Source organism: Stegastes partitus, unplaced genomic scaffold (assembly GCF_000690725.1).
Source record: "Stegastes partitus isolate 25-593 unplaced genomic scaffold, Stegastes_partitus-1.0.2 Scaffold329, whole genome shotgun sequence".
NCBI lineage: Eukaryota > Metazoa > Chordata > Actinopteri > Pomacentridae > Stegastes > Stegastes partitus.
The window spans coordinates 478130-496681 of record NW_007578060.1 but is presented as its reverse complement, the minus strand read 5'-3'; the positions used below and the strand labels follow the sequence as shown (position 1 = coordinate 496681).

The window sequence follows — 18552 nt, the reverse complement described above, 5'->3', positions numbered from 1 at the left end:
ATATGGAACAATCAGGTCTTTAAGATACGATGGAGCCTGATCATTAAGACTTTTATATGTTAGAAGCAGGATTTTAAATTGCACTTTATTCTGTGGTAACCTTACAATATTTGACACCAATCCATCCAGACTGAAAAAATTTGACTTGCTAGTGGTTTTGATGAAAACTCAACATGTTACCAAAGTCATGAGGACCAACCGGCGCTGTTGTTCATCCAGTCATACGGCTGGTTGGGCTAGAAAATGCAGAAGGCTTTTCTATGACTATACGATAGAATCACAACTAGGGAAATGTATTTACTTTATTTTTATTTTTTTATCCAGGCGGTAAGAAGATTCTCTAAAGATCAATGTCTATCGACTTAAAACATAGAGAAAAAGCTTCGCCGTGTGACTGGAGTTTAATGGGAGACGCTGTCCCTGTCTTATGTGCTGTTTCAGGATATTGTCCAACTTCTTTGATCACAGTCTCAACATGCAAAGCTCCTGATTCATCCTGCCCTCGCTGCTGCTCGTAAAGCTTCTGATCTATGAATTTTAGAATCACGCAGCTCTCTTAAGCCTGTAAAGACCTTGTTCCCGCTTTCTGCGCTCCGTGTTTGCGCTGGTTATCTCCTGACCGCCCTAAAAATTTACTACGGCGTTAAAGGTTTCACACTTGCTGTTCACATTTACTCAAGCTGGTATGCCGAACGAGCGAGTAAATAAAAAAGTATTGTTTCCTCTTGACGAGCTGCTGCTCAGCGGAGCCTCTTCCAGGGGTCGGGCGGTTAAGGGGCCTGTCCGACAAGCCTAATTTATGGCCGTCTCTTTGAAAACATTGGGGAGTTGTGAGGCTGTGGCACCAGTTCTTGGTGCTACAGCTGTTTTTACTGTCACGGCCGTAAAGCTCCCCTGGGAAGGCAGAGACGAGAGACGGAGAGATGAGAACAATGGCTTGTCGTACAGCTTGCAGACAAGAAGAGTATCGCGGTTGGAAAAAAAAAAAAAAAAAAGAGGTGCGTGTGTGTGTGTACATGAGAAGCGAGTGTGGAAACTCGCCATAAGGTTGGAATAAAGATAGCAGAGGGATCACAGCTGTGTATTTAATCTTGATGCCAAAAGCCAATGCTAAAGGTAATAATAAACATACTGCGCAACTAATTTTTCCTTTATCTGTTCTTTGTAGCTCCTTCCTGTCTCAGGCTACCTTGGCCTTGAATCTATTCGCCTCCTGTCACATTAGTATGTGTGAGCCATTATCTGTGATACTGGCTGCTCCTGAGATCTTTCCGGTGTAATCAAAAGGAGAAATGGGTTGGGTTTCCTGAAAACTCTTTTTTTTTTTTTTTGCACAAAATCCCTATAATGTGAAGGCAAAAGTGATTTGTCATTCAGTGTGATGCTTTGAATTTGGATTTTTGGTTCTTTTTTTAGGCTATTTGTGAATATTTACCACGTTACCCGACAAATGGAGACGTGTCGCTGCAGGATACTGAGAAATGTGCGCTTCAAACGGTGAAGGAATCCTGCATGTCCCGGTTGCATGGCCAGGTGCAAAAGGACTGTGGTAATCAATTTGCTACTCATGCTCCTGAGAAATGATCTGAAGAAGTTTTACTCCCACTTACTCTGGGAAAGGAGTTCAGACAATGCGAGGTGTCACTTTAGCTTTCTGTCAGCTTGGTTGCTGTGTTTTCTAATCATGCACCGAGTGTGTACGACGAAACCAGCAGCTCTGAGAGGCTGCGCTTTGGAACAGAGCCGCTTTGATGTTAACATATGGCGTTTAGCAGATACACATATCGGCCACAACATTAAAACCACCGACAGGTGAAGCGAACAACATCGTCAGCAGTGGCTCCTGTGAAGGGCTGGGTTAGTAGACGGCAGCTGAACAGTCAGGTTTTGAAGTCAATGTGTTGGCAGCAGTAAAAGTGCTCAGGGCAAGAATCTGAGCGACAAGGGACAAATCATGATGGCTGGACAGCTGGGTCAGAGCATCTCCAACACAGTGGGTTGTTCCTAGTTTGCAGTGGTTAGTGCCTACAACTGCAGGCGACAGGGTCATGAGAATGTGGTGAGATCGAACAGAAGAACTCAATGCTGCTATAATAGAGCTCAGTGCGACACAGTTTGCTCTGTGTGGTGCTGCATGGTTGCAAATCGATTAAAGTGCCCATGCTGACCTCTGTCCACTGCCAGAAGCACCAATAATGGGCATCTGAGTGTCTGAACTGGACCATGGAGCAATGAAAGAGGATGGCCTTTTCATTTGCATCACGAGGACAGCCAGATACGTGTGCACCGTCTACCTGGAATAAAGAGATGGCAGCAGGATGCATGATGGGAAGAAGACAAAAACCAAGGAAACCTACCTAAACATTGTTATAGATCACGTATGTCCCTTCATGGCAACAGCAGCACACTGCCACACTGCAAAAAAAAGGTCCAAACTTTACCTCCAGATTTCCCAGATCTCAATCTGATTGAGCATCTGTGGGATGTGCAGAAAAAAAAACACCTCAACTTCCAGGACTTAAAGCTCCTGCTGCTAACATCTTGGTGCCTGATACCACAGGACATCTTCAGAGGCTTTGTGGAGTTACGAGGCAGGTGGTTTTAATGTTTTAGCTCATCCGTGTATAATCTTCACCATCTTACCTTGGCATGTTTAGTGCCAAAGAGAAAGTACAGCTGAGGCTGAGGGAGAGTCATTAGTTTTGCAGGTAGCGCTGAACAAGCTAATATTTTGACCTGACGCTGGCAGTTGATGGAAAGTTAGGAGATCCCCCATGAGATGTCCCAGATTTAATGGTGATACATCCAAAAGTTTCTGAGACATTTTATTCCAAAGCATACCGGTGCTTGAGAGAAAAAACCCCCAACGATCAGATGACAATAAAAGTCAATAGGATTCATCGGCTGGCAACCGCTAAATTTTGTACTCACAAAACACTATGGCAGTGGATTCAACAGTGTTTACTCCGGGATTAAAGAGTTGGACGAACCGATACGCTGACGTCCCCAGAGCCGTGCTGCTCCGCCGCCGCTAAAAATAATGACAAGAAAGCTGTTCTGGTTTTCGAAAAAATATCTTTTTGTTTTTTTGTTTTTTTTTATTTCACATGAAAATTTTTCACATTTATCATATTTATCAAACAGGTCTTTTATATAATCTCTCTCTATATATATTTATACATTTTATACACTTCTCTTACTTACACATGTACAAAATAAGGTAACAAGGATTCAGATTAAAAAAAAAAAAAAAAAAAAAGGAAAAACAAAAAGACTGACTTCAATGGTAGTCATACGCTGTTGTGCTTCGTTGATCGAGCCGGCCTGTCGGGTGACGGTGTTCTTGGCAACTTGTTTTGATGCTGTGTCTTATCTGTGTTATCTAAAACTCAACAGCTGATTTGTGTTTTTTTTTTAAATGCTCGTTTTCCAACTAAGCTCGACGAAAAGCACCACAACGCGCAGGGTCGAGTCCTGCGCTGAGAAAGATTTGAAACCAGCTCTTTGTGTCAGACAGTTTGACCGATACAGGGGCGAGATCCAACAAACGGAGAAGTCCAGCCTCTCCGCGACACACACACACACACACACATGCACCCACACACACACACACACACAACGTCTCAGTGTTTGCTTTTGGCAGAAAAAAAACATTTCTCTCAACACTCTTTCAATCAAACGCTCCACAGCTCATGCACACGCTCCTATTGTCGATTCAAAACACGCATATTCCCTTTCACACAAGTACTACCTCCACCGGGAGAGCGAGAGCGAGGGGGGAAAAAAAAGCCCTCCCGTTTGCCAACAGTAAACATTTCATTTCGAGAGCACATGGTATGTAGGCTACAGTAAAACATCTTAGCTGCAAATGTCATAAATTATCTTCACAGAATGTACACGTAACAGAGTTCAATGTGGTGTGTTACAGAGCGTGTCGATGCGTTTCCGTACTGAGCGGTGTTAGCGCCACAGCGTCAAAAGCACGTGGTCGGCAAAAGGAATGGTAGTCGTGAGAACAGCTCCCGTGTCTGTCGATGCTACATTTAGAGAAAGTAATCACGTGGGACATCAATGCCACTCAATACCATTACGATAACAATACAACAGATAGTACACGACACTCAAGGGTGGAATAGTGTACAAGTTGGAGAGATGACTCGTCTTTGGCTCAAAAGGTTCGAGATTACTTTTCCTTGAAATGCTGATTCGTTCCGTCTAAGCATGTTATTCAAAGTTGGTGTCTTTGCTCTTGATTGTTCTTCAGCCGCTTCAGGTTCCTCTTCAACGTCTTCATATTTTCTCGTAGGGATATCCTCCGCAGAGGTCTGTCTTTTTGGAGAGCCCCAAAAAAATACAAAATCAAGGAGAGCTTTGTCTTTCCACAAAAAGAAAAAAAAAATACTGTCATCATTTCTCTTTTTTTGAAAAATAAGACAAAGCACAAACACTTGTCTCAAATGCTCAGTGTTACCCAACACATGTTGTGCAAGCGAGTCCATCTGTACTTTACAAGCTTCAAAAGTCTCTCCCCGTGTCCAGCACTGGGCATGGATTTTTCTTTTTTTTAAGTCAGTGGTTTCAAACCCCACGGACTGTCTTCATTGTAGTCCCTGAAAAAAACAACCGAGTCTGCCAACAGAACTCCTTTCATGTGCTCTCAGTGCAACAAAAGCAATAATGAAAACGGGACTAGCAACGAGAGGACTGAGAGGGACGTAGCTGCCACTGCAGAGTTCGTCCGTACGCTCTTCTGGACGTCTGGCAGGTTCACCACTGGATCATCTGCTTGAAGATGGGAAACAGAGAAGAGCCATTAGCACCACGAATCTGCAATTTGGAATGTGCACTGGATTGTCGAAAGGTCGGGGATAATTAGAAAGGACGCAGGGTTGGTCAACATACCTGCAGGCAGTCTGTTGGACGGGTTGTGAACTCCACCCCCAGCTCCAACTCCAGCCCCACCTGTGCCTCCTTTGGCCACTCTGGCCTCTTGGGAGCCTGAAAGAAAAAGAAAAAAAAAAATAGCCATCAATCACTCTGCTTTGGGCTTTTGCAATAGCCTAACGCGACTATTACAGGTGATTGCTCTCTTTTCATCCAGGGGGGTGGTTAGACTCACCGTCGGCCGCTACGACGTCCACCCTGAGCCTGAGGCACTCTTGGCCGTGGTGGTGCAAAGGTTTGGCTGCAGGGAAGAGGGGGGAAAAGAAAAAACAACACAGGCGTTAACATCCCAACTAATGCACTTATCCTCTGCTGGCCCCTTAATCCACCTTCATGCATGCGCGCATACAAACACACACACACACACACGAATACTTGGCAACAGAAAGACACAGCGACAAAGCATTAGGATGCCATCTGTGACCAAGTGTGTCTTGTCCTGCCGTTAATCTAATTACAACCATGGTCGGGGTGACAACATTGCTTGTGCTTTGTGGTCACATTCTAGGAGGGCTGGTGTTGCATAAACGGAGCCAACATTCCAGTTTGTGTACATGTCAGGTTTCAAAGAGCTCCGGCGTACCGCGGCTCACACACAGTCAAACAAAAGATATCTGTCTCTCGTCAGCCAGACTGAAATATCGCAACAATTACTGAATCATGAAATTATGTACAGACATTCTTCTTTCCCAGATGATTCATTAAACGATCCCCTGAGGTTAGAATTTATGGCTCACATTGACTGAAATGTCTCGATTTTTATTGGATGGATCGTCCTGAAATTTGGCACATATCAGCCTTAAGGTGAATTCTAATTGTTGTGGTGATGTTTCATCTTATCGTCATCAAAAAATTTTTAACCTGTTTATGACCCAAAACCCAGAAACCGATGACATTCCCATAACTCTAACACTATCTTTCCAACGTATTAACATTTACTTTCCAGTACGTTTAACATGGCTACAGACTCTTAAGTACAAACGTAAAAACAAGACTCACAGATATAATAGTAGCTTTCTCCTTGGCGAAACTCCTTGCCCAGAGTGAACGGAGTGAAGCGCTGGAACTTTTCGGAGAACTTCTCGGGAGCGTGAGGGGCAAACGGATGACCGCACTCCCAGCGCATCTGGTCGTACGACTGCGGCTTGCAGGATTCGTAGTCCTCGCGCTCCACCATGTAGAGCACGTACCGCTCGGCGTCCAGCAGCGGCACCTCACCCTGAGGGTAATGGGGGCAGACGATGTCCAGATAGTCATTGAGCCTCACCTCCACGGCGTAGTCGTCCCAGAGAAACCTGCGGAACGAGGCAGGGGAGGAAGGTTAGGCAAGTGGCAGGAGACTGATAACCGTGGTTATAGCATCGGAGCAGTAATAAATAAAAGCCTCAAAACCTGTGATTATATATTGATCGGCTGCACGACGGCGTACAACAGGGAAATCAGAGGAAAGACTGAGAGGCCTGGGAATGAGAGATAGAGTGCAGGAGAACGGGAGAATGTTTATGTGAGAGGATGTATGTGCGTGCCGAAGTGGAATGAAGAGGGAAAGCGCAATAAGGGGGGAAAGTGATGTGCGGAGAACATGCGCATAAATATGGATGAACGTGAGGCCGGCGCAGCGGCTGCTGTTTGCCGCTGCGTAGAAAGTTAGCACTGAGTGCACATTGATCCCACGTCCCCCAGGAGCTGAATGATGTTTACAGAGAAACATTAGCAGTCAGTTAGCCCGTCAAGACAGGAGATGAGTATCGACATCTGCAGGGCTGCACACACCCACACATACACACACCCACACAACTGACGGAGCAGCAGAATGCATAATGACAAATTCACCTTAACACGAGCACCTGAGTTTACGAGGGGGATAGAGACGAGGATAAAAATAAAGGTCACATTTGTTTCAAGCCATTCATTAGGGTTCGGATATACAGACACACATTCGACATGAGTCTGGTGACAGTCTGTAACTGTCTTCCACCACACTCCCTCTCATTACAAATACAGAGAGAGACAGTCAGACTGTCTGCCTCCCCTCCATTCCTCCCTGCATCCCTCCCTTCACTCCTCCACCCTCTTTACGATGGTCTTTAAGTAAACGAAACTTCCTCCCTCTCCTCTTGGACCTGGCTCAAGGAGAACCAGAAAGTAGCATTTTTGCCAGCTTCACATATCCACACACACACATACACACACACCATTTGTTTACTGCAGAAAGTTTAGAGTAGTTAAATAACACTTTGGCATACTCTGAGGCGCATTTAATTGGCCTTATCTCAGCTGTCCATGATTCTTTCTCCCTCCAGGGTTCACTTTCAGAGATATTATGAGTTCATCTCCAGGGAATTGTCACTAAAGGTATTTCAGCTTTGTCCCCCTTCCCCTTGACTGAGTGAGCGCTGCAGGGCCGGCTCACAGCTAATGCTCTCTTCTCAGCCAAAGCCATCTATCACCAGCCCGGAGCGGTAGCTGACCGCTAGTAGCACACATACACTCACACACACTTCCCAGTAATTCCCATCTATCAACAACCTAAAGCTGTAGCTACCTACTATTTACACCCACCGAACCCACACACACACACACATCTCCTCCCCTGGTACTGAGCTCCCAAGCGATGCCTATCAGTTTACTACTGTTTCTGGATCACCAGGGGGGTTCCCTGAGAATGGATGAAATCTGACAGACTTAAATATTTTCACAACACACATGGCGAATGTGTGTGGAATATAGGGTTCTGTTGCTTTTGCAATGAATATACGTGCGGCTCGTCAGGCTTTCAACGGCGGAGATTTGAATCGGATCTACAGATCTGGAGGAGTTATGAGTTCTCAAAAGCCTGCGGGGTGTTAAACTGACACCTTGAGCCCCTCGCCACCACCCGAGGCATTTCTTTTTTTTCCCCCTGAAGTGGATTTTTCTTTGTGAATTCAGGCCTTTCTCATAAATCCCCCATTAAAGTGTAACAAGTAGCATTTGGGGGAAGTTTGTGTTTGTGTGACAAGGTCCATATGTGTGACTGATGATCAAAGTGCACGGGGCCCGCTGGCTCGTTAGCTGGTGTTGTTGTTGTTGCCAGGGGTCTCCGTGGTACCCCCACCGGTACAAGGACAGACGCTGTGGCTCCAAACGCTGGGCCCTGACTCCTGCTCTCTCCCTTCCCCCATCCCTTCACTCCTCTCCGCCTGACTGCATTCCCTCAATGCTGATGACCAGATAAACCTGCAACGCCATCACAGGCCCATTAGAAAACAAGCATCCTCTTAGTGCTCTGATGAAACTTCCATCTAACTGTGCTGATAATAGTGTGCTACAGCCAACTTTTTTTTTTTTTTTTTTTTGGGTGGGGGGGAGCAATAATTATCATTTTGCCATGGTCCAGACAGCTTAGAGCTTATCTGCAGTTTGCCTGCCACGCTCTGTTTACCAGATTGGCGCTAAAGTGTTTTTTCCCCCTGCCACTTTCAATTCCAGTCGAATCGATAACACTATTGAACAAACACTGTTGTCTGCTTTTGCCTGACAGAGTTATCCCCCAGCAAACACTGAAAACACACACAAACAAACTCCCTGCACCCGATCCCCTCTCCGCTCTACCCCCCTGAGCCCTGATTACAAACTGCTTGTGGTATGGTCCCAATGTGTTCATCAAAAGGGGGTCGAAGGGGGGTGCAATTAAAACACAAAAAAGGGTATTAAAGTTGCCCCGGAGGGGGGTAATTATGCCCTCCTGCTCCCCACTTCCCAGCCCCTTTAGGGCTGAGAGTCTGGGAGGGGATACGGGGGACGTGAATAGGCGTGGGCCAAAAAAAAAAGGGGGTCAAAGGGCTGGAGTTGGGAATGGCTTTTGAAGTTTCTCTCAGCGAGTGTTTCTGTGCTACAGTTGCTTTATCAATGCCACCGTTTCATACAGCGCCTCTATTCACGACGCGCTGATGGAGTAGCTCACTTAGCAGAGGGAACAGTCGCTGAATACACACCAAGGGGAGGCTGGCGAGCTGCCTTTTATTAATGGCAAATAGTTTTAATTATCCTGCTGCCTTTTGTTCCCGTCTAACGCCTCGGCATTGAAAACGCTCCACATCAGCGGCTTAATTAACCGATCGGAGTAACGCACTTCAAAGGGAGCTTTGGCCTCTGTGTGAAAAAGTTTAGCTAACAAAGTCAAATCATGACACCTTCACTTTAGCAGACAAACAGATCCTCTTCCACTCCGTCGTCCCCAGTGTGTGTCCCTTGTTATTTCCCTCTTCCAGACGGTTTCTCTCTTTGTGCCAATAGTCTGTCTTGATTTATTTCCATTGTTTATCCCAGGACGCTTCCCTTTATTGACAGTGACGCTTGAAGCTTAAGTAAACGTCCCAGCGTGCAGGAGCAGTTGTATTCTCTACTTAACAGTGATTTGTGAAGCTATGGCAGATATGCAGCGAGGACTGTATGCATGTGTGTCTGACTCAGGCTGATGCATTCAGCTGAGTGTTTACGTAGGTGTGTGCTGCCTCTCCAGAGATCCGAGGAATCCGGGAGTGCGTTTCAGTCATGATAAGGTGGATAATGAATGCCAAGTAATGAACAGCCCTGATAGCGGTGAGGGAATGTCAAGTGGTCAAATGTGCGAGCACACAATCTGGTGAAAAGTGGACCACAGGCTGTTCCCGGACGCTCTTCCTCCTCTCCTCAAGAAGGAATTCCTGATTTATTAGAGCCTCTTCAGGAGCAGGAGTCTAATCTCTCTTCTTTAATCTCTTTGGCCTGAGTTTTGCTTTCTTCTCCACCTCAATCCGCTCTTTTCATCCATCCATCACCCTCTCATCTCGGCACACTATCACCCTGTGGAATGCTGGACCTCTGGATCAAAGGTCGGCCGATTGCCAAGTCAGCACCAGAGTGTTTTATACATGGACAGTCAGCAAGAAGGAGCCTTGTGTGGTTGAAACTCTGATGCTACAACTGGAACTGCTCTGTTTAAAGATGGATTCAAATCAACTGTAATGCCCATTAAGGCCATTGTGGGACAAACTACACAGAAACAGGAGCTCTGTCCTGTACTGCCTCCGAGGGGCCCAACAGTCGCCCCCCAAACCACATAAACAAGGTTATTTTTCCTCCCGAGCTGTACACACGCCACTAATGTGACCCAAAAGTTGACTGGCCTACGTCACGGATGAGTGAACCGGAATGTGGGGACCACCTAATCGGCTCGTCCAAGCCCTGGATTATTGGGTGGAGCAGAGGCTGAGCTGGGGTCCATTCATCAGCATCAGACCCTGCTTAATACAGGGGCTTAGAGTGGACAGCGAGGCCCAGAGCAGGGGCTGAGGGCCGGGGACAGAGCAAGGGGTGAGACAAGCAGGGTGGAGCTTTTTTTTTTTTTTTCCTCCCACCTCTATTGTTCTCACTTTGAGAAGGGGTATTACACTGGAGTTTTGGAGTTCAAAAGAGACACACTGGGTTTGTATGCGTGTGGGTGTGTGCCTCTGTAAGTGTGTCCATGGTTGCAAAACGGGAAGCGAGAGGTGTTAACGGAACAGCGAAAAAGAAGACTGGACACGAGGGAGCAGTTTCTTTTCAAGACAAATCTGTGAAAACCACGAGGAGTAGGTGGCACATCAGAGGAAGGTGAGGCCTCTCTGAGCTTGGTTAAGCAGGGCTGTTTAATGTTATTGCTCCAGAATTCCTCTCATTTCATCTGTCCATCAACTCATCCGTCAACGTCGGCCGTCCCCTCCCACGCTCTGTCCGTCTTTCATCACTCAATAAGCAAACCAGATCCTCGTGTCAACTCCGGCCCTCCCCCCCTCCCCCCCGAGCCAGACTTGCTGAACCAATCACAACCTGTCCTGGTGGTATTCCAAATATGCGACTCTCTGACCCACCGTTTGCAGAGCCAAGCACAATGTGATGCGGGCACGCCGGGGTCGTCATAGAAACAAATATGGTCCAACTCTTTGGGCGCCTCCCTCTTAACATAATATTCCAGCCTTCATTCTTTGCACTATGTGACTTTTTGTCATCCATCTCAATCGGCTCCCCCCCCCCTCGTCTGTCATTCAACCTTTGTCTGTGCGGCATCATTGGTCATTCTGCCAGCATTCCTGGCTGAACCGGCGCAGCTCCTATTGCCGCCCAGCAAAGTGACAAAGCTTCAAGTCCAGCAGAGAAATAATTGGCTGCTTCCACTGCACTAAGGAGGCTTAGATGAATACATATGCTCTTTCCAACTGTCTCACGCCGTCCCCTGAGCCATTTGTACCTTATAAGGGGGCCAGAGCAGAAAGGTCACCGCTGACATCACATTTCTCAGGAGGCAAATATCAGTACAAGAAAATCGATTTTGCTGGATTTCCGCGAGATAAAACTTTCATGCTCAGAGTTTTTTTTTCTTTTTTTTTCTTCCTCACCCTGCTAACACAATCTGAGCTTCTAGCTTAATGAATTCCTCTGGGAACTTACAGTATGTGAGTACAGGGCAGAGTTGTTACAAAGAGTTTTTAAAATTTATTAGCGGTAGCGCTCGCTTACAGACATCCAGTGGTAGTAATGGTAGTGACACAGCTGACCTCTAGGGGCAGCGGTGCTTGCTGTGTTTACACGCTGAATTTTGATTCTCAGCAAACAGCACAAAAAGGCAAGAGAAAAACAATAGTTACACAATAGTGCATATTTACACAACAAAACAAGCACAATGGTTCACTGCACAGATACCATCTGACTCTTGTTGGCTAATTCTTCCTCGTTCAAACACAGATACACTGCCGGTGTCACCAAGAATTGACAAACAAGTCTGGGGGACGCACATACACACACCGCTCGAAAATTGTAATCACAAATCTGTGCACTAATGGAGCTTTTCTTCCGCTATGATTTGTGAACCCTTGTGAAGCAGTGCAGAGTGGAGCAGCACAGTGGGAGGGAGCAGGGGAAGTCTGGAGCGTAGATAAGGAAGAGGCTCGAGGACGGGCAAGAGGGGGCAACTGGAGGGGTTGATCGGGGGTGACACTGATCAGAGGAGAATCCCAAATAGAGACATAAAGAGATTTGACAGCAGGGCAGGCATTGTAAGCGGATCCCAAATCATCCTCAAGGCTCCGAAGTCCAACACATCCCTCATAAAACAATCACGATTAATCTCGGCGTTCTCACCCTTTTAAAGTCTTCTCGTACGAGCCTGGGAAGTTCAATCAGCTCCAGGCGTATTTTACGGTCTTGCGTGTGTTAGTGTGTGAGAAATGTATTGTTTATTGTGTGGACAGGATACGCAGTTTTCCCGGGAAAAGACCCAACCAGGAAGTGCAGCACTTCGCAGGAGACACACAGCAGACAGCGTGCAGACTTTGGTAATGCCGACAACACGCCTGCGGGAAGTTAAAACCTTTGACCTGATTCACTATCTACCACAGTCAATAAAACAAGCCCTTCTTGCGAGAACAAGTGGGAATATTGAAGAGGAGGAAAATCAGCTTTTGGGGTCAAAGCAAAACAAAACAGAAAACTTGTCGATATCAGCACAGAGGTCATGATTACAGATAAAGATGGGAGACGCCAACACATTTCAGTGATCGCTGAGTGTATAAGAGGCGATTACCATCCGTCTGACAATCTCTCAGAGTATTTTCCCCCCAGATTGAATTCACCAGACAGATTACAAGGCCAGATTAAGAGTGGTGGGAGGGGAGGGGAGAGACGATTCCAGAGAAAGATGGACTTAGGAGTTTTCTGAAGAGAATACCAACCCATGATGGGGAGAGGGGGGGGAGGGTATGCAGTAGGGTTTAGGGCCAAGGCTGGATTAGACAGTGAAGTGGGAAACCTGGATGTTTTTCCGAGAAAAGTAGCTTTGGTTCAGATTACTTGAAAACTGCAGAAATCCCTTATCTATTGCAGCCACCTAATCACAGCCGATGATGATGATGCCGGCCCGATCTTATCTTTCATCTCTCAAACTCGCATGCAAGCACGTACATGGAAGGCCTCCCCCCTTTTTTTTATTTTAACCAAGTCTTGTTCTACATTTGTTTTTCTCTTCCTTTCATTTAATTCCTTTAATGACCTCAGTTCTCAGGCTGCTTCGGCAAGACGCTCATGAGTGGATACGCACACATGAGCAAGTGAAAAGACCAGGAAGGCTGCAAAAAAAAAGAAAAAAAAAAAGAACCTGTTTTGCTGGGAAGGAGGTAGAACAAGAACGCTTTAAAAGGAGAAAGAGCGAAGGGGGAGAAAGCGTGAAGGAAAGGGCAAAGTGCCTTGTGACGGATCGCCATGGGTGCCAAGAACGATAAAAAAATTCCACACCTCTTAGCATGCTTCCCTCCTTTTCCCCCTACTCTGAGAACCAGAGCTGGAGGTGAGGAAATAATAGACTGAAAAGGGACAGCTTGTAAAGTTGAGATAAAAAGCTGGTGAAGGAGCGAAAGGGGACCGAAAAGACAGGAGAGAGAGGAGGGGGAAAGAATGAGAGTTTCCCAGAGGCAGAGCCACGGCTGTGTGAAGAGAGGCCGGCCTGAGTGGCAGCCAGTATTCAGGGACCACCGCCGTGACAGAGTGACTGACAGATTGATAGAGGCCGTGCCACTTCATCACATAGTGAACTCTAACCCTTGATCAGTCACACCAGTTACTATTCTCTTTCTGTGGCCCACCGTGAAGACCATTCCCCCAATTTGTATGGGGAGCATCACAAAACAGCCACATTGACTGGATAAAAACCAAGAAAATCCTTCATGTGGGGGGGGGAAACATACCTTAAATAACTCCCAGTTGGATGAATTAAATCAGTGATGAGCTGAAACAACCAGCAAATAAGACTTGGGATAGACTGAGATCAGATAATGTGTTTGATAGTAGAACACGCAGATGTGTACGAGCGAGCCACGAAACAGTTAACAGACTCCCAGAACTGGAGACCACAGAACCGAGCTGAAAAAGGGAACCTGGCCAAGAAGAGGGGGAGGGAGGTGCTGGAGAGAGGGAGAGACAGGTACAAAGCAGAGGAGGAGGAGGGTGGAGGGTGGCGGTGGTCTTACTCGTGCTCTGTCAGCAGGGAGAAAAAAAAAGGGGGAAAAAAGGGAAGAATGAAGCAGTGAAAGAGCTGGATTATTTCCTCACGCTGGAGTCCAGAGCTCCGGGGACGATGTTAACATCAGGCACAACTGCATGTCACTCACATGTGTGTGTGTGTGTGTGTGTGTGTGTGTGGAGTTAATGTGTACGAGAGTGTGTGAGTCACTGGAGTGTGGCGATGCACTACGTGTGAGTAAGCTTATGCACAGACACTCCCTTCACTAAAAAAGAAAACACATTGTCAAGCTGGTGAGCCTCTTTCTGGGAATCAAACCTTGCTGGTGATTAAACTGCTACTGATCAGGAACAAAGAGTGGAAATATTCCAACAAGTGAAAGTGCTGAAATGGATTTCACTCGTGCCGGAACAGAGTTGAAGCAAAGGCAGACCTTGGGAGTCAGCAGGCCCCAAGGCTAGCACACATGCTGCAGTCAGAAAGAGCGCATGTATATGTATGAGCGCTGTGTGTGTGTGTGTGTGTGTGTGTGTGTGTGTGTGTGTGTTGCTAAATCCCTCGACAAACACTCCAAAATGATCAATCTGTGACCAATTTGATTAATGATAGCCTCCACACCAATGGGTTAAAACAATAAACCAACATCTCATGAGGGGGGAGAGATGGACGCCGACATACTGTATCAAGTAACGGGTCAAAGGGGAGAGGAGATTGCGGCGACTGATGAAAAGTACCAAATGAAAACATCTCAGAGACTCAGACTTTTTCTGTGAATATGGGATTAAGAGTAGCCGAAGGGAGAGATTTAGCACAGTCATCTAGGGGGAGAGAAAAAAAAACAAACTAGCAAGTGAAAAAGGACGGATTACCAGTATATATACAGAAATGATCATTGTCGCTCCACAGCGGGGACACGACGAGAACGGCCCTTTTTTTCCATCTGGGGCCCTCGACTTCACTTTGGATTTTCAGTGCGAGGCTTTGTCACTGTAATTATGGACTTTCTGAGAACAGTAAATGCTGTAGCTTTTAACCACAGGGGAGATAAAGAGGGAGAAAGTGGCTCGATGGAGGCTTGTGGGGCAACATTTGGATGTATGTGTTTGCACAGCGGATAGAGAGAGAGAGAGTGTGAGCCCTGCATTGATTGATTTACATGGCGTCTGTTGCTGTGATTGAGTGACTGTCTGCCGGGAGTCTGTGTTGGTGCTTGCCCGTGCATGTGAGCCAGTGTGGGTGTGTTTGAGCGAAAGGTGCGTGCAGAAGGCTTGAACCTCACCCTCATCAACCATCGTTCTAATTGACCCCCCACTCATTGCGAGCTGGCCCCTTGCAACCCCGACAATTCGGGCTCTGGTTTCTCCTCCCTGAGCAATCCATCTCTCTCCCACAGTGTGACCTACTGGGCAGGCCTCAAGTTACCTCCTCTGTCTCTGTCATACACCATTATTACTCGTCTTACACCCTGAAATATGAACACCCCTACGTCTCCCTGACAGAAGGAAAGAAAAAAAAACCTGTGTGATATCTCTTGATTTAGGAGATGCAGCAACCTCCCACTGCACACAAAGGTTAGGGCTCGCTGTCAGATGGGGAGGATATTGCAACAGATATTTCAACACGTTCTGCTGTGAGTCAAGCCTGTAAAATCAACACAGAAAATAGAAACCTTGCAAGGGAATAATTTCAGCACTCCCCTATAGGATTTCAGCTCAAACTAGTGAAGACTTTTTTTTTTTTGCAAATAAATGAACTCCCTATGCGGCACATACAGTCCAAAAAAAAATAGATGCATTTTGAGTAGTTTCATGGCTCAAGTCTCCAAAAGGAAGCAGTTACCTTAGATACCTGCTGTTCTCTGTCCATGAAAGCCTTCCATTTACATTTAAAGCAGCTTTCTGTCACTTCTAAAGTACGTTTAACTGCATCACTGTCACAAATCACAAAGGTAGATAGATGACATAACCTGATGCAACTAATCCTGCAGCACATTGCGCAAATGGATTAAATCCGAACAGGTTGGACAAAGAATTACAGGTAAAGGGCACAATAACAACAGCTCAGAAGGAGAGGAAGGAAGGAGGAGGAGGAGGAGGGAGGAAAGGAGACTCCCAACAGTCTTGCATTATCATGACAACAGCAGCCAGTTGCTTCCATCACAAATTCATCACAACAAGCGCCCTGAATATGCATGAGCTGCAAGCGCTCACATGCATCTGGATACAAGTCATATGGATTATGAAGGAACCAGTTAAAAGTTTATCTATATTTCATGCCAGAAGATTGAAGTGTTTTGCATGAGTGTGAGGATGGGATCAAGTGAAAATCAGAACAGATATTTACTTTGGGTTCGTGCTGTTCCAGTAGACACTGTGTCGCTCCGCTGAAGCAAACCAAGCGCAGACGCTCACAACGAAGCCCACAATCCAAACCAAATCCATGGTGGAGAGGAGTGGAGGCGTGCAGAGAGAGGAGGCACAACTCAGGCAGGTTGTGCAAAAAGAAAAAAGAAAAATGAAAAAAATAAAAAATGAAGTAAGTTCACGCAAAAGAGCTCCTGAAGGCTGCGCGCGCAAAAAGCACTTTTACGCACGAAGCGGATCCGAGTGAGAAGCTGTTCGGTTCGCGGAGGAATAATAATAATAAAAAAAAACAACCACACAGAAACTGCAGAGATGAAGTTAACTCGACAAGTCCGTAGTGAATGAAAGCTCGAGCTGCGTGGAGGCTGGTTTTGTGAAACGCCCACAGTTGAAAGCCACGCCCTCTTCAGCAGAGGTGACCAATCAGAGGGCTGTCCGAGAGAACGAGCTCCAGCAGGTCCCTCCGAATCCGCTGCGTGTTTATGCGCTGTGCATATTATTACAACTCCGAGGTGTCTGGAGATCGCGCAGCACAACATTCACTGTCATTTCTGTCACAATTCTGCAGCCTCACACTCTTGATCCCTTCAGCTGAGAGTTGTGCAGCAGCTTTATCATGCAGTTGTGTAATTAAACGTCACACTTTTCAGATTTCATGATAACTTTGGTATTCTAGCTTTAAAACGTCGCCTACATAATTATAACAGCTCCAGACAGAGAAACAGGTCAGTCTTGAGGGATGGTTATAATCACTGCCTTCAGTATGTTGCAAGTAACACTTATTAATTATTCAAACTTTTCTGTGAACATGAACGATAACATGTGACCGGACAAGAACATCCAGCCACCTCTTTAACACATTCTGTACATTACAGGTGCCAAAACATTATGATATTTTGCTATCTTTAGCTCTTCCAGCTGTTTTGTCGCCACTGAATGGCGTCAATTGTCAAGCTGTTGCTCCTGAGCTCTTATCTGTCACTTGAAGTGCACCGCCCATGTTGGAGTACCGGTTGGGCAACCTCTGGTGTGTTTGTGTAGTGATTTATTCAACTGAAGCTGGCGTTTTTATCACACATGCTTTTTTTTTTTATTATGACAGATATTAGTGTCCCAGAGAAAGCGTACGTTTGTAATATTAACATTTGAGGAGAATCTAACGACGACGAAGGATTTTCAAGCCTTTGGAAATCACACAAGATCTAGATGGTCAGATACAAGGACTGCAGCTCCAACTGGAAGCATGTAACCTCGTTGCTGTCAGATACATTGCAAATCCTGATTCTCATTTTCTGTTCCATTGACATGGATAATCTGGACCGCGAGCTGCTTGTTCAGCGTGCTGAGCCGTGTTGCCAGAGGGGGTTTTCTAGCCTGCTTCTGCTTGACATAGCACTATTTGCTATGCCTGCTTAGCAGCACAACAACTTTCAAAGCTATCACAGTAAACAGCAGAAAACTAAAGGTGAGAGAGAGAAAAAAAAAAGCAGGGCAGCTGTTCAGGGTAATGAATTCAATCAGGTAATTGAGTTTGGAGGATTGATTCAGTTTCGGGACTCGGATGAGACCAGAGGATGAGATCAGATAAGCTGAGCAGGGGTTTAATCCATGTTAAGAAAGCAGTGAAGGGAACAGTCAGGGTGCTCGTCTGATGTAATTAGACGTAACACTTAATCTGAAAAATATCCCTTTTTACAGAAAAGAAGGGCAGATGAGTGAAATTAACTAGTGCCTTTTTTTTTTTTTTTTACAGGATACTAAGCTCTATTCAGCCCTGAGGTGAACCTTTCAAGATTTTATGTTTTCTTTTAAATGGGTCTGATACAGACAGGTTTAGCCATGAGAAAATATGACATTTTATAAGGCTGCAGCTGACAGTTTCACAAGATAATTAAAGTGTCAGGTGGAAAGTTGACAGTTTAATTGTCACAGTGCAGCTCCATCCCTCTCACCTGGTGCTCCGAGCAGGCTGAAGCAACCACCAGTATCTGTTTGCATCTCCTGTTAACGCAGGCCCCATTCTGTGCTCTGTTGTCCTTCATCCATGCACAGTCACCTCTACCAGACACCCACACCACCATTTCGTTAAGCGGTTTATATAAACTCTTTTTATTATTTACTTTCAGCAGCAAAAGTTCCAGACTCGAGGAGTCCTTTTGTCTCTATTACAGACAACACCGTCTGTGTTCAGTAGCTGTGAGTATTCATAGTTTCTGCAATCTGCATTTTTTA

The 18552-nt window shown here is 46.0% G+C and overlaps 1 protein-coding gene across 2 annotated transcripts; it reads right to left on the bottom strand.

Annotated features, from left to right (window-relative positions):
- Positions 1 to 3055: 3055 nt before the first annotated feature.
- Positions 3056 to 16533, bottom strand: efna1a (ephrin-A1a). Of its 2 annotated transcripts, none has more exons than XM_008283871.1 (5): positions 16301 to 16533; positions 5944 to 6239; positions 5120 to 5185; positions 4903 to 4998; positions 3056 to 4785 (listed from the first exon to the last, which is right to left on the bottom strand). In XM_008283871.1, exons 1-5 carry the CDS (start codon positions 16396 to 16398, stop codon positions 4658 to 4660), a joined length of 684 nt encoding a protein of 227 aa, XP_008282093.1. In that variant the 5' UTR covers positions 16399 to 16533; the 3' UTR covers positions 3056 to 4657. The 2 variants fall into 2 exon arrangements, with proteins under 2 accessions (XP_008282093.1, XP_008282094.1); XM_008283872.1 differs by having other exon boundaries at positions 3056 to 4782.
- Between the last annotated feature and the right edge of the window lie 2019 nt (positions 16534 to 18552).